The sequence below is a fragment of the Cricetulus griseus genome, chromosome 4 (assembly GCF_003668045.3).
Source record: "Cricetulus griseus strain 17A/GY chromosome 4, alternate assembly CriGri-PICRH-1.0, whole genome shotgun sequence".
Lineage (NCBI taxonomy): Eukaryota > Metazoa > Chordata > Mammalia > Rodentia > Cricetidae > Cricetulus > Cricetulus griseus.
Window position 1 is genome coordinate 73402393 of NC_048597.1, and position 17220 is coordinate 73419612.

Below are 17220 nucleotides of genomic sequence, written 5' to 3' on the forward strand. Positions count from 1 at the left end.
TGACTTCATTCCACTTTAGCTATTTCCAACTCTCAGTTTCCCAAAATTATAAATTTGGGTCTTTTTTCTACTTTTAGTTACTTTGTACAAGGGTTTGTTAATCTTACTCATCTTTGCAAAGTTCCAACTGTTAGTTTTATTGATTTTTGTGTTTTTATTTCAATTTCATTCATTTCCACCCTTATTTCTTCATTTCTAGTGACTCTGGGTTTGTTTTTGTTTTTCCAGCTCCTTAAGGTGCAATATTAAATTATTTATTTGGGACCATTCTGTGTGTTTTATATCTACCTACCTACCTACCTACCTATCATCTATCTATCAATGTATCATCTATTTATCTATGATCTATTTATATTTATCATCTATTATATATCTCTTTCACCTATCTTTATCATCTATCTATCTACTGTCTAACCTTTATCATTTATTTATCAATATATCATCTATTTATCTATGATCTATCTATATTAATAATCTATTATCTATCTATATCTACCATCTCTAACCTTTATCATTTATCATCTATCTGTGTATCATCTATCTATCACCTCTATCATCTACCTACCTACTATCTAAGATACCTACTTATCTATTTATCATTTATTTGGAGCTGGTTAAAGCTTTGAACACCCCTCTCAGGAATGCATGCTTTCTTCAGAAGAAATCCATCATCCTGTTTTTCATGCAATTCTTGTGGCAAGAACTATGTTTCAATGTGTGGATCTTAATACTTGGACTTGGTTTTCTAAGTTCTAAATTGTTTATAGCTCCTTTTAAGTTTAATAATTTCCAAAATCACTCCTAACCTTTGTCCCTTATAACAGTTTCAGGGGATGTGTCTACAGATTTTAATACTTTATATTTTTCCAAATTCCCTTTAAAAGTTTTTTTTTTTTTCCCCGTCTCCGAAGAATTTGTGATATCACATAGAGAAAACTGAGCTGGCCTTATCAATCCTCAGGGGCTCATTTTCCCTGCATTACCAAACCATGTTTTTGTTTTGCTTGTTTCCTTGTCAATAAAAGGATGGATGTTTCTCAAGACTGTCTTCTGCTTTCAGGTCATCGGCATTTCCATGTTTGTCTTTTTGTGATTGGGTGTGCTATCAAGGAATGTTGCAGCTTTACCTCAAGCATCATTCATTTTGGTCTTCTTTGCTCCCTCATTAGTGTTTCTAATGATCATGGAAAGAATATTTTATATAAGATTTTAATATTAAAGGAAACTTGAAGGAATCTATTTGAACTATAGTGTAGTTCAGGGAGTAGGATATTGACTAATTCAGGAGGTTTTTTGTTGTTGTTTGCTTGTTTTTTTTTTTTTTTTGTTTTTTTTTTCATTGAATTATCTGGTCCGTAGGAAGTGAATGCTTAGGAAGCTGTGATTGGCAGTTAGAGCATGATGTACTTTATCTAGGTGTCTTTGGGATGCAGGCAGCTTTCTTCCTTAGTTCTGTTCTATTTGACTTTGTACCTTCAAATTAATGTCTAATTTTATATATTTCAAGTAGCTTTAGAATGCATTGTAATCACTGTGTATTTTTCACATTGGTATTTAAATATTTACTTATCTTTCCTTTAGACTAGCATAATAATTTTGGACATGTTTCCAGCATGTTCTTAAAACAAGACTGATTACATATAAAAAGGTACTTTGGAATACAGAGATAATTTGTAAGATAAATTATCAGCTAGAGCCAGCTGGATTGGGAATTATGAAAATACACTCATTATCAAGCTCTCCTAACTTCATCATATTAGTTAATTAATGTGGTGTTTATTCAAGTTGTGGCTATGTTGTCCATATTAGCTTTTCACTAAAGATATTTTGTTGTTTAAGATTTTTAAGCTTTGTTTGTTTAGGTTAAAATCTCTTGATTTGTCCTCCCTGCAATATAAGTTGCCTAATACAAATCCTACTGTTAGAGGATATAGAGTTGCTTTATTGCGATATTTTTTTTCCCAGAATTTTATTTGCAATGTGGAAATCTTAATTATGGTATTATAATTAAGAAACAAAATATGAAAACAATGTCATCTTATTGTTACTACCATTTTTGCACTGTTCATCTGAGTGTTTTCTTATATTCATGTGGAGACTTTGAGTTCTTTCTGTGTTCTCATTCTTAGCCCCTAATGTGAATGTTTACTAAGTAGATGAATTACTGTCGAAGTGTGAAACAGATTCACTGTACATTTGTTACCAATTTCTTAGACACCACACTCAAGATTATGGGGATTCCATTTATTTACAGGTTGGTAGTGGGGACAAGAGAAGCTCAAGAAAGCTTTGGGCTGCCCTCAAAGCTCAGGAAAACAGTTACAGTACCAATGTCAGATTTAATGGTTTGCATACCTTTATTTATCTGTTTCATCTTTCTGTTTGTTTAAGTACTCTTGGCCAGGAGTAAAGGTAGTGAGAATTATGACTGAAAATTACAGGGCTTTAGCGTGAAAGGAAAGCATAGACTATTCATGCTTTCAGTTAGTGATCAGTGCCCATGTGAATTTCTAGACATTTGTGCTTTGGACCATTTTACTTAGAATAGTGATTTTGACAACTTTTGCTAAGGGTTGTGGAATGAACATCAAGGTTGGCATTTTGGAAGACTGCAGATTTTGTTTAGGGGACTTGGAAAAGCATAAAAACTAATGGAAAATATTTGAGTTTTTTCTAAAAACACAGAGATTCCTCATGCATGCCAGATAGTGTTGGCTTTCTCACTTGTATCCCATCTTCATGGCTGCCTCAGAATTCACCTGTTTTTTTGTTTTGTTTTGTTTGTTTCTGATTTCACTTGCTCTTCCTTCCTAATTCTGTAACAGGGTGTTTGGAAATTTTCTAGATACAGTTTTGGAGAATTGTTGGCCCAGGAAGTAAGCTAGAGTGTTTGTTTGGTGTACTTAGAAGTGGGTGGAAGTGACTGTTAAGGGAAGCACAGAAAATGACCATAATGGGCTAAGCATTTTATGTTTACCTAAAATAAATATTTGATAAGTATTCTAAAACATGAAAAATACCTTTATAGTATTTAAATATGCCAAGATTTCCTTTAGTATGGATTCCAATTTGGTTTTTGTGTGCTTATGCTGTATTGTTTTGGAGCCTGTCCTGGAACTGGATCAGTAGACCAGGCTGGCCTTGAACTCACAGAGATCTTCCTGCCTCTGCCTCCTGAGTGCTGGGATTAAAGGTGTGAGCCACCAACGTCCACCTTCTATTCAATCTTTAATTGGTGAAGATTCCTGGCTCCTCCCAGACAGGATCAGGGTTCTTCAAATAAGTTTCAGTGCTTGTTCTGCTGTAGCAGGGAATGTTCCTCTTGCCTTTGCATGTGAGATAGTCTGGGGAATTAATTGCTTTAAAACAAGTGTATTAGTACTTTTGGTTTTCATGATTACAATTTTTTTCTCTTGTATGGCTTTGGTAGTGATGTTGCATTCTTGTTTATCTGACTTAGCATGCTCAGGTTGGTTTAACCATTACTGGATTAGAATTTACCATAGGGTCTGGAGCAATGTTGAGAATTTAAGAACACTTTCTGCAGAAGACTAGAGCTCATTTCCTAGTACCCAGGTCTGGTGACTCACAAACACCCATAACTTAAGCTGTAGAGTACCCATCATCTCTGGCCTGAGCAAGCCCCTGCACACACATAAGCCCACACATATGTATCCATGGTTAAAAATAAAAAAATAAATAGATACTACTATACTGACTTATCATTTAAGGTATTACTTTTTACCTTTAAAGAAAACCTACTCAGAAAGTGTTGTGCTCAATTTCAAAATTGGAAAAAAAATAGGTTAGGAGCAAGAAAAACAGTATTTAATAAGGAGTATGTGCTTCAGAAGATATGTCCATCTTTCAGTATTTTATTTATTCCTGTTCTGATTGTAATGAAAGGTTTTCCCTTAGTTTCTTTCCCTGTATTTACCATTTTTGCTTCCAACTACAGAGATGCATTGAGTCTTTTGCATTAGAAATATAAATGCAAAGACAGCTGAAGAATAGACATGGAAATTATACATCTTAAGTATTCCCTCGGAGTATTTATTTTGCATATATGGTAGTGTTACAAATAGTGTACCAGAACCTTAAAAGGTAACCTTTGCTTTTTTTCTATTTAAAGCAGTATTTAACCAAACTAGAAAGTTTCTGATGATGCAAATGCAAATAAAAAATTTACAAGGTTAACCTTAGAGTCTGTTGGAATATGAGCTTTTTTTTTTTGTGGACATGTGCTAATGTGGTTAATATCTAATATTCTTCATTATTTTTCTTATTATTTACTGATTCCTTTCTCGAAGGAATTAAGTCCTTCTTAACCAGAATTTTCACCTTGTCAATTAGGCAGAGTCCAATGCTTCATAATGGAGGGTTTTTCTCTGTTAACATTTTTTTTTTAAATCTCTCAAACACAATATACACATGTACATACATGGAGCAAATAAAACCTTAATATGTATTTTTGCATTTTTATTTTAATTGTTAATTTTTAAAATTTTATGTGCACTGGTGTTTTGCCTGCATGTATGTCTGTATGAGGTTGTCGCAGGTCCTGGAACTGGAGTTAGAGACAGTTGTGAACTGCCATGTCGGTGCTGGGAATTGCACCTGGGGACTCTGGAAGAGCAGTCAGTGCTTTTAACTGATGAGTTATCTCTCCATCCCTATGTTTTTATATATTTGAATTTAATAAATACATCAAATATGTAAAACAAACATATTCTTTAGTAGTGATATAGAACCGTTCATTCCTTTGGAACTTTTTTTCTTTTTTCTACATGGGTTACATTGACTGGGCTTCAAGAGTTCAGCAATATTTGAAGAAACTTATTTTCACATTAAACCTTTTTTCACCAACAGTACTCGATATCCTAAATGTTATAGGTGTGGGTCATGGTCTTGCAGGCACCTGTCAGTATTTCCAGGTTCTTGAGTCTTGGGACAAGGGATTGGATAGGGGCACATACATAGTAGTAGTAGTAATAAAAAAAAAATAGAGATACCCACCTGTAACTCTAGCTCCAGGAAATTTAATACCCTCTTTGGCCTCCACAGGTACCTACATATATGTGGTATACACACAATAGACACTCATAAATGAAATGTACACACATATAGAAAATAAAACAATAAAAATTTCTCTACCTTTATCAGGCAGTACTCATGAAATGAGGGTATATGATCAAATTAGCATATTTGAGTTGTCATGGGAGCATTATTTCTTACACAATGAATGCCCCCCCAGAGGACTTCAGTAGTACTGAAGCTTTGATGTTATAGCCAAGAGTACTTCGCCAAACAGTATTAATATAATCAGAATATGTAACCATGAAAAAAACTAGATGAAGAATAATTTCATACTTTATAGAAAAAACCAAATGGATAATAAACACCTATTATTATAGAGCTTCAACATTTGAAATCTTCTTCCCAACATTTTCTGTAGTAATGTACATTAATCCATGGTCCATGAACTGGTTGTGATTTGTAGCACTTGTATTTCCAGAAGGAATTTTAATGATGTCCATTAATTGAATAGGTAATATATTTGCAGTAGGTAGGAAGGAGTCTTTGTACTTGTTACTGTAAAGTAAAACCAATGTGAATAAAAGTGTTAGAAAAGTTGGATACTAAACTTCAGTCTTACAACTGTATAGTCGTGACAGCTTTCTTTTGTACCTAATATGCACATAATATGTTGGGTACTGCAGAATTTTTTACATAGTGTTTTCTTATTCAGTTTCCAGAGTGCCTCTGTTGAAATGAGTATTACTGTGTTAATTTTGCCTGTGAGACTACTTGGTTGCATCTCAAATAATAAAAATGTATCCAGAATTACTTTGCTGGTAAGGGGCATAATGAGGGCCAGTCATCCTTGGTGTCTGTCTAGACAGTTTAACTTGAACCCTCATTTAAGATTTTCTTAAATGAAAAGTAATTAAAAGTTTTACTTAACGTAATTAAAGGAGGTATGAATTCACCATTTAGGCTTCTAAGAGGACAGTTAACTTGCTATGCTAGTTTGCTTCTTGTTACCATTTACTAATTGTGTAGCAAACCTTGTATCTGGGTCTTGGCACCCTTTGGCATTTGGATCTTCGGGAGGGAAAATCATTTCATCTTGTCCCAGTCCCCACTCCCTAGGTACCTGTTAGAACTTGCTCCTCTTAACCTGGCCGGCCTGGGAGACGATGGCATTCTGCTCTGATGGATGTCTTCTTGTGGCTTACTTGAGGTTTGCCGGATTCTGCCATGGTGAACAAAGTGGTGGGTGTAGGGTAATCAGAGAAAATAACATATTTGCTTGAATCAAATTTCTCACTTGTCTTGTTTTTACTTCTATCATTTTGTTGTTGTAGTGGGTTATGTTCTCATATGATAGAGTTGGGCAGCATTTACTTTTTATTGTATAGCATTTACTTTGTTTCAATTGATTTCTTCAGAGGAAAATACAGTGAACCATTTCTTTAAATGCTTTTGTTTGGTTTTTCACATATAAGAAGAAAGCCTAAAATCTGATATTTAGAGTTCTGAAAAAAAAAGTAGATAAGGAAATAGAAAGGAAAGATTTCGTCTGTGTTAAGCATGCAATATTTTAAAGCTTCATGAAAGTCAGGAAATAACACTTAAGAAGACTGACCAAGATATACTTATCTGTGATGGAAGCAGCTTTGTGAGTGTTCAGTCCATTAGACAAAAAAGTAATTTCTGTTGATTTCCTGTCTAGCCCGTTTCCTTCCTTCCTTCCTTCCTTCCTTCCTTCCTTCCTTCCTTCCTTCCTTCCTTCCTTTAACCAGAGTATTAGCTACCTGCCATACCTTTCTTACCTTTCTTATTTCATAGCTTACATATATGGCAAGCTATGTGCAGTGACATGTAGCAGGAGCTTTTCTGTCCCACTCACCAGTCCCACAGCCACTTATAAAATAATCACTCAGAGGCATAATATTAATTATTTGATGGCTCAGGCTTATTACTAGATAGGTCTTACATATAAATTAACCCCTTTCTATTAATCTGTGTATCGTCATGTGGCCCGTGGCTTACCAATAATGCTCTGGCATATTGCTCCTCCAGCAGCTGTTGGTGTCTCCTCTCGACTCTGCCTTCTGTCTCTCTTTTTAGATTTCCCACCTAGCTATATTCTGCCCTACCATAGGCCAGAGCAGCTTTATTCATCAACCAATAAAAGCAATACATATTTGCAGCATATAGAAGGACATTGCACATCAGTGACATATTGTAATCCTAGCATTTAGGCCGAAACAGGCATATCAGAGATTAAAGGCTAGCCTGAGACACCTTGCTAGTTTGTGGTTAGCCTGGGCCTAGGGACGGGGTCCTGTCTTGAACAACAACAACAAAAAACAAAAACAAAAAAGGCAACAATCTCAGTTTCCCCCCAAATATCTTCATTTTAGGTGTAATAGATTTACAGTGGTCTCTCAGTGACCCATTTTCCAAAAGTGTCTGGAGACATGAGGCTAAGGCTCTCCCATATAATCCCCATAGCAATACTGTGAAGGGAAATTTATGATGTTAACCCACATTATCCCTCCCTGTAGGCTGTTTTAACCATGGCATGATCATTTGTTTATCGACCTGATCATTGTGTCTCTTCCATGGGAATAAGAAAAAGAAATTTCTTTGCATAAAATGTGTTTCTTGTAGCTTTTAGTCTTGCTGATATTTTTGTTTAGGGATTCAGTATATGTATAGACATTCCTATCTACACACATCCCACTGAGTCTTCTCTCCACATATTAACACATAAGTACAATGCCTTTTCTGCAGTCTATGTCTGGATGGAGACTATTTGTATTAATACTTATAATCTTTATTTTCATGTTAAGCCACCAACTCTAGTGTAGGTAGGGTTTCATGGATATTGAGTGACAGGAATGAGCAGAAATGTCAACCCTTTTTACTTTACACATCAAGGGTACTTCTGGCTTTTTATCATTTGTGTGTTTCCACTGTGTTGGAACAAAAATCTTTCTTTCAAACTTTGACTGGGTCATTCTTTTGCAGTATACCTTGGATGGGGCCTCTGTTTGAGAGTCTCAAGGTCTCTGTTTCCAAGGGAACCAGAGCTAACCTTTCTATTTATCTGTCTCTTAAGGGTCAAATAGGGAGAAAGGAGCTGAATTAAACAGTGTACTGATTTTATGTCATGTTTTGTTGATTTGAACATTGTCCCCATAGTTCTAGAACATCAGCTTATCTAACCATTGGTCACTCAGTATTGTGTCCTATGAACTTCCGTGCAGGAAGCATCTCATTTCTGAAAACAGAATAGTGATTTCTGGATGTTGTCTATACTTTTTCTTTTGAGAATATTTTGTGAATTATGGAATCATTTCAGAATATGCCTTTGACTTTCTTCCCCTCCCAGACACAGGCTCTCAGTAAAAGCAGGCTCATTATGGTGCAGTGAGAACTGGCAGTGTGCCTATACTTACAAGCATAAAGATCTAGAACAAGTTACTGCTTTCCTTTATGTAAATGGAGGTACTTACTTTTCCGGAAGAGAGAAAGATCTTGATCTCTTTGCTATGTGATAGGTGATTTGCCTGTTATTGCTCAAGAGCCAGGTTGTTACTATTAAAATTGCAATTTGTAGATCTTGGAGAAATATATTCTGTTCAGATTGTTACTGATCTTTTACACTATGTAAGTCCATACTTTACAGCAGATGATGTAGAAGAGGAATTCAGGGTCCCGTGTACCCAGAGAGGCTCTCATTGTCTATTAGCAGGTCAGCTCCAGCCAGCTCTGACTGTTTATGAGTGTGATTCCAGTGTTCCTAGATACCTTCAACTTCAAGAACCATCTAGAACTGTGTGTGAGTCATCCCAATTTCTTCATGTTCACACCTAGTCAAATGGAGCAAAAATCAAAAGTGAGAAACTTACTCAGTGTTTTTATTGTGCATCCAGTGCTTTATGGTATCTTCTGAGATCTTTACACTTCTTTTTGGAATTCTTGGCCTATAGACTTTTCTATGTATTCATAGTAGAATAAAACTCATGAACCAACATTGAAATTTTTTTGAGATTATAATAGAATCACATCATTTCTCTTTTTTCCTTCTTCCAACCCTTCCCCCCATGTACTTCTTCATTCTTTTTCAAATTCATGACCTCATTTTTCACTAATTGTTGTTATATATATATATGTGTGTGTATCAACATTTTTCTGTAGTGAGAATTTTACATATTTCACACATTTCTTAAATATGTTATACTTTAAAGCACTGAAATAATGAGTCATTGTGATCCAAGTATTAAAAAGTGCAACTGATAAATGGATTATATGTTGATGGTGTTATAAAAATAGGTAGTTAAATTACTAGTGCTATAATCTCATAGCCCCCGACTTCTGTTTGTCATCTGAAAAATAGTAGTATTTACTTAAATTTGTTTGTTTCTCATTGCTCAGAGAAATGTCTGAGGGGAAAAAAAAAGTAAGGAAGGTTTGATTTTGGCTCATAGTTTGAGTAGATTCAGTTCATCATGGTCTGGAAGACATGGTGTAACCATGAAGTGACTGGTACCATTGTTTCTACAGTCAGGGGTCAGAGAGAGGTGAATCCTGGTGCTTGGCTGACTTCTTCTTTTGGCTCTTTTTATTCATTCTAGAACCCTAATCCATAGAATGTGACTCACAAATTGAGGGTAATTTTCTCTCTTTCTAATGTACCCCAGATGTTTATTTCTAGTAGCATTTTGGTCATATTAAAATGCTCATTAGAAGCAGATTTGTTGTAATTATTATATTTTAAAAAATGCTGTTAGAGCTCTTGAATTATAAATGCTGATGTGTTCAGATGAGTTTCCACCTTTCTCTGTGTGCATTTAGGCAGGTGGCAGCTGGATGATATTTCTCATGAAGAGAATCTCACCTGGGGGAGGTACAGAATACACTCTACTGCTCTCCTACACAGTAGGTGTATGGTTGATTCCTCAGCTTTTTGTTTGAGAGTGGATCTTGCCATGTTTTCCAGGCTGGCCTTGAACTCTTCCTGCCTCAGCCACTCTAGTGCCAGAATAATTGGTATATGCCATTATGCCCTGTATAACTTCCTCTTTCCTTTCCTTTTTCCCTTTCCTCCTCATCTGCCTCTTTCCCCTCCCTCCTTCTCCTCTTCCTCCTCTTCCTTTTCTTCCTCCTCCTCCTTCTTTTTATTATTTTTTTTTGAGATAAGGTCTCTCTATATAACACTGGCTGGTCTGGAATTAATTATTTAGACCTAGGCTGGTCTTGAAGTCACAGAGATCTGCTTGCCTCTGCTTCCTGAGTGCTTGGATTAAAGGCCATTTGTGTGTGTGTGTGTGTGTGTGTGTGTGTGTTTGTTTGTTTTGCTTAACTGTCTTAATGAATTCTAAATGACCTGTAATGTACTCACTTTCTACTGTACACAGCAAGATCTACAGAGCCCTGGCTGTCTTAGAATTAACTATGTAGACCAGGCTGTTCTTGAAGTCACAGATCTGCTTGCCTCTGCCTCCTGAGTGCTGGTATTAAAGGCCAGCTTTTTTTTAGTGTTTTTCTTAACTGTGTTAGTGAATTCTACATGACCTCTAATGTACCCGCTTTCTATTATGCATAGCAAGATCTGTTGTATTGTAATTAAATTTTGTTTTGATTTTCTTCTTCAGTGGTAAGTTCTAATCCTGTGCGTCTTTAGGTATGTGTCTAATATTCAGGAAGTCAGCGATTGAAAGTGAGACAAGACTGGGGTTAATGAGCTGCATACACACACACACACACACACACACACACACACACACACACACACACACACACACACACACACACGGCCTTTAATCCAAGCACTCAGGAGGCAGAGACAAGCATATCTCTGTGACTTCAAGACCAGCCACAAGTGACAGCATTTCAGAGGTTTGAGGAGACTTAGCTGTTAGCCAGTGAGGAAATGGGAATTGAATGGAATTCAGATTTCTCTCCAGAGCCTCTGAAGGAGAACTAAACCCAGCTAATAGCTTGGTGTCAGCTTTGTGGTATGCTGACCATGGCGCCAGTTGAAATGAATCAGATTGCTGACTGTGAGCTAATAAATGGGAATTAGTACCCAGATGTAGAAAACTAATACAAGGCTGTGAACAACAGTTGAAGAGTATAGGTAGCATGGAACATTGTGTCTCTCCCATACTTAGTAGGAAGATGGGCGTATAAAGAAGTGGCGGGCACAAGCTTTACTGGTAGCCTCTATTCTCTTCTTCACTAACTCCCTGCTCTTTCATAGGACTTAGTGTATGAAGACCACACAGTCTGGATGCTTGGTATTCTGCAAGTCTTTTGAGACGATACAGGTTATGGAAAGGGAAGGGATTATGTGGAGATAAAAGGAAGCTGAAGGAAGGAAGGAGGAAAATTCTAAGTATATAGAGTCAAAAGGCAAATTAGAAGCTGTGGATTGTGGATTCTCTTGGTACATTAGGACTGCTGATACAAATACCAGTCTAAGTAGCTCACTAACAACAGGAATTTATTTCTCATAGTTCTGGAAGCTGAAAAGTTCAAGACTGGGATGACGGTTGATGTCATTTTCTGCCCGCTCTGGTTCTAGATTGTTGTCTTTACACCATATCCTCACCCGATGAAAGATGATCTTGCTGGGGATATCCCAAAAGCTGAGTGTAATAGTCTCAGTGAAATAGTAAGTGTTAAAACAATATTCCAACCATTAGAATAAGAAGGAGGTCCTTAGAGCATCTTACTGAGGACAATATGTATGGTCATGATACAAAGAGTGAAAACTGGAATTCCCACTTATCTGCCACTTGCACATCTTTTTTTTTTTTTTTTTTGGTGCAAAGTAGCTAATGTATAGCAAAGGAAGTTACTTTTCATCTTTTAGAATTGATATCGATATTTCCTCATCAATAACTCGTTAATGTTCTCTATTTATTAAGCTGGATGTTAACTATGAGACATGAATGCTGTATTGGATTTATATCACTGTGACTCATACTGTACTGAGACAGGCAAGATTGTTTTTTTTTCTCATGGTCCTTGACATTCGCTTAGTTCTTATGGGTCCTAGGTGAAACTGAACAGTATGCAGGATTGCATATTTTACAGGAGACAGACTAAGTAGAGGGAAAGAGGCAGAAGATAGAGGAATTAATAAATCCTATAAAAGCATGGCACTGGTAACCTGTCAGTCATTAAATCTTAAATCTAAAACTGGATTAGTGTATTCATGAAGTCAGCACATTTATGATCCAATTACTTTCCCCCAATCCTCCTTCTCTGAATACTGTCTGTATCATAAACCAAACCTCCCCATAGACAAGACATTTGGCAACATATTTATTATCAAAGTGGTAACATTTGCAGTGCTAAATTTCCTGCTTAATAATGTAAAAGGTCTTTTCTGTGTATACTTCTTAGCATTAGGAAAAACTATTCTGGGTATGATTAAAGATATAATAAAGTATCGCTACTTTTAGATTTCTGCCTAGTGCTTTCCCTTTCAGGTCCAAAGGAAACTCCAGTTTTTCCACACTCTAAACAGATGGTCCATATATTCAGAAATGAGCTCAACCTGGACTATAGGAAGGTTTCAAACAGTTTGGTAAAAGCCAGTGGTCCTCGGGAACTTGTGAAACTGGCTCCCATCTGCCAAAAGGAGTAATTTCTCTTACCTCAGCAGAGGGATAGATGGCTACCTGTGGTTGCATATCAAATAACATGCTCCTTCTGTTATACATTTCAAAGTTGGTGCTGCATCTTAGACCTTCTCAGTTCCCCAGGCTTCCCTCTCCCAGAAACCCATTCGTTCTTTTTATAATGGCATAATATATATGTGCTATCATCTTACTCTCTCCTACTCCCACTTAGCCCCTCCCCACTATTCTGTCTCTTTCTCTCACTATGCTCTAGTCTCCATCTCTTCTTACCTCACTGTCTCCAGTGTTCTCTCCTGCTCCCCTACTCCCACCCCCGGCCATGTCCAGGCTGCTGGCCATGTACAGTCTACCCCCTCTCTCTGCTCTGAACTCTTCCAGATGACTCTGGCTGTTCCCTCTTTCATATGTACAATAAAAACCTTCCCTAATAATGGAGCAGTCATGGTGGTAGTATATTTTATTTTAATTTTTTAATTGTGCTCTTTCACATACACCTACCCCCATGTTTTCCCTTCTGGAACTGTAAAGCAAGAACAAACCTTTCTGCCTTGAAAAGAAAGAGAAAGTTGATCTATAGCTAGACAATGAAGTTCCTATGAGGTTCAGGTATCTGTAGAGGAAGGGACTAGAAATTGCTTCCTACTAGTTCTTTAAATCTCATGATGCCTTATTGCCAAGTAAATGACAGCTATTATATTTTTGACTAACCTAAATTTCCTAGGCACATGGAAATAGCTATTTATCATATAGAGATTGGAAACTTATTGGATGAGGTGTATTGGTGGTGGCATTATAGCTAAAGAGGATGTTTGTTTTAGATCAGTGTAAAATGAAGGTAAACATGACTAAGATTCTTCAGTGGTAGGACTGAGTGAGAGTATCCTTCTCCTCTCTATTTTAGTCAGTATCTTTATAAGGTGTTTTTTATTTTTTATTTATTTTTGAATTATAAGATATTTTTTTTCAGAAAACATTTCTCTAAGAAATAGACCTGGATATAGGTAGCTGCTGCTTAACAGAATGAGATTTTCATAGACATGATTGGCTTGTGGACTGTCTCCCTAGCCAATGTGCATTGTTGTACTATTCCATTTATAACTAAGGCTAATCTGAACATAGTGTTTTAGTCATATTTGAGACCATGGTTTCTTCAGTATTTTCTTAAGTTCTTAAGAGACTTATTCTCCCTCTTCACTTCCTCTTCATCTTAGAAACTGCAATTTCCTCGTGAGGAACAACTTCCTGCTGTGTGCTCTTCTCTCCAGCTACTTCTGTGTTGAGTGCTTTATGTTTTATCTAAAGTCATAAGTGCATTGCAACACTAACTGGCTATTTCATCACAATTTGGATTGAGAAAGTCTATCAGGAAATCACAAGTGGATTGTCCCCAACATAGCCTTTTAGCCGAGTGTTTCTCAGTTGCTGTGTCATGATAGGCAGTTGGTATTCTGACTGGCAGTTATAAAAAGGACAAAGTGGGTAATTTATAGATTAAGCAATGGCTTAATTGTATCATTTGGTTATGGTCACTGAGGGTCTCTTCTTGTATGTGACATGTAGAAAGGAAGAAGCCTGATGGCTCTTCTCACGAGGCAGAATAATGCTTCAGAGATTAGCTCCTCACTACCCTTGAGAAGGTGCCCCAGGGCTCCTGGAACCTGAGGAGAAGGTATGCTGTGAGTGATGTGGTGAAGATTTACTCATAACTGGGCTTTCACAGCCTGTTCTCTAGGGTGGACTCTTAGACAGACTTTCAAGGAGCTTACAGTCTGACATACAGTTATACTACAAATAAATTCATTAATGAATCCATCATAATATGTGCTAGTGACTGATCCTCTGTGGGTTAAGAAAGACCTTATAGCATGTTCTCCTACAGAAAGTATAGGAAGCCCTAACTCTTGAATCCAGCTATAAAATTTACCACAGCTTGTTTTCTGGTTCTGTTTGCTTGGAATACTTTTTCACATCCTTTACTTTAAGGGTAGCACAAATTTTTAAATCTAAGATGAGGTTCTTGTAGACAAATGAAAAACAAATATTTTGTTGCTTAATCCGTCAGCCATCCTGTGTCTTTCATTGAAGAGTTGAGACCATTAATATTTAAAATTATTGTTGAAAGATGTTTGTTGAATGCATCATTTTTTGTTTTGTTTCTTTGTCCTATTTGTTTTTAGTCATCCTTTTTGTTTCAGTCATTATCACTTCAGTGTGTGTGTGTGTGTGTGTGTGTGTGTGTGTGTGTGTGTGTGTGTGTGTATCTACAGTTTTTTATTGTGTTTATTCCTCCTGTCATTCTAAAGTATTGCTTTCAGTATTTTTGGTAGGGGTGTTTGGCCTGTTTATATTATGGAAAGGTTTTCTTCCTCCTTCAGGGGTAGCAGATACTTTAGCTTGGTATAGTAGTCTTGGTTGGCATCAGGGGCTTTCTTTTATAATTTGAGGTACATTGCTCCAGGATCTTCTGATTTTCATAGGTTCCCTACAGAAATTAGCTGATATTCTGATGGATTTTCCTTAGATGTGACTTGTATTTTTTTTCTCTTGCAGATTTTAATACTCTTTGTTTAGTATATTTAGTGTTTAATTATTATATGGTGTGGGGAGTTTTCTGATCTTATCTATTTGGTATTTTGTGTGCCTTTTGTATCTGTATGGATATATCTAGCTTTGGGTTTGGGAACTTCCATTATTTTCTTTAAGATCTGGTCTATCTAAGATACTTTTAAAAAAAATCTATGCATATAAATTAAATATTTTTTCATAATTTCCCATATTTCCTGCATTTTTCTTTCATATTTATTTATTTTTCTCCTTCACAGCTTTTGCTCTACCTTCTATCTTGTATTCAATCCATTCTACTTGTAAGGCTTTCTACTGAGTTTTTCAGTTGTGTTAAATTTTTAAACACCTTTGTTTCAGTTTGAATTCTCTTCAATATTTCTTTCTCTTTATCAAATTCAGTTTCATTTTTATAATGTAAATTATTTAATTTGTTGGCATATATAATTCTGTAAATTCATGCCACAGGTTTATAACATAGATTTTTTTTATTTAAAAATTCTCAAACATGGGATGAACATTTATATTTTCTAAAACCTATAAAAATTTAGAGAACATATTTCTTGTTTAAAGCTTCTGGTATAACGTAGCAGAAGTCATTGACCTATATTTTCTTATTTAAAACAATTTTTTTGACTTCAAGCAAAGAAAATTTTAAATGTAGATTCATACAGAAATCATCCACATAAAAGTGAAAGTTATGTCAAATACAAAAATGTACCCTCAAGAATTATAAGTGAAAGAAAAATTTCTCCATGTAATCTAAATTATTTTCTAGAGTTTGAGTTACATATAGATAAGGAATACGTAGCTTTATTTATATCCAGTTCTTAAAAAATAGTTAAGCATTAAATGAAAGAAAGTTTAGAAATTTACTATACAAATTACAGATTACAGCTTTCACAGAAAATTTAAAGTATTCTTTAAATTATAGCCTGTGAAAAATATAAAGTGAGTAAATTACATCTCTGGACAGATTAATCACACAAAAAGATAAAAAGACCATTAACAGTGACAGAACACAGTAGAGTATTATATACAGGGATTTGTATTTATAAAGACATAAGAACATAGTAACATGCTTGTGGTCAGTGTTATGAAGGGGCTGAACATGCACTGCTCTTGCAGAGGACCTGGGTTCAATTCCCAGCACCCACATGGCAGCTCTCAACTGTCTGTAACTCCAGCTCCAGGCAATCTGTCGCTGTCTTCTACCCTCTGCAGACACCAGGCATGCACATGGTCCATATACATATGTACAGACACTCCCACATTAAAAAAATAAATAATTTTTAAAAATATACATGAGTATATTAAGTATATTTAAACATACTAAATTATGAGTTGCTTATGGCATTCTTTTTTTTTAATTTTATTTTATTTTATTAGTTCTAGTTAGGGAACAAGCTTATTTCAAGTCCCTTCTCCCTCTCCCTCCCCTCACCCCCAAACTTTCTCCCCCACCCCCAGCCCACCCCCCAACCCCATCCACCCACTACTCCCCAGGCAGGGTAGGGCCCTCAACGGGAGCTCAGCAAAGTCCACCAAGTCTTCCTATGCTGATCCTGGGCCCTTCCCCATGTGTCCAGGGCCAGAGTGTAACCCTTCATATGGGATGGGCTCTCAAAGTCCCTTCTTGCACCAGGGAAAAATACTAATCCACTACCAGAGGCTCCCTGGAGTGCAGAGGCCTCCTTATTGACATCCATGTTCTGGGGTCTGGATCAGTCTTGTACAGGCCTCCTGGACAGCATCTGGGGTCGATGTGCTCTCCCTTGTTCAGGCCAACAGTTCCTGTGGGTTTCTCCATCCTAGTACAGACCCCTTCGTTCTTCATTCCTCCCTCTCTTCAACTAAATTCCCGATTTCGGCTCATTGTATATCTGTGGATGTCTGTCTCTGTTTCCATCAGTCACTGGGTGAGGGCTCTAGGATGGCATAAAGAGAAGTCATCAATCTCATTTTAGGGGGAGGGTTTTTAGGTTATCCT

At 36.4% G+C, this 17220-nt stretch overlaps 1 protein-coding gene across 3 annotated transcripts in view; it reads left to right on the plus strand.

Moving 5' to 3' along the window:
• Spidr (scaffold protein involved in DNA repair) overlaps window positions 1-17220 on the plus strand; it is a 253452-nt gene that overhangs the window by 45636 nt on the left and 190596 nt on the right. The window contains exon 2 of one of the 3 annotated variants that reach the window (XM_027413430.2): window positions 11535-11692. The exons of the other annotated variants lie outside the window; for them this stretch is intronic. Coding sequence (XP_027269231.1) covers window positions 11633-11692 — 60 coding nt within the window. The 5' untranslated portion in view covers window positions 11535-11632. The remainder of the gene's footprint in view (window positions 1-11534; window positions 11693-17220) is intronic. 3 annotated transcript variants of the gene reach the window in all.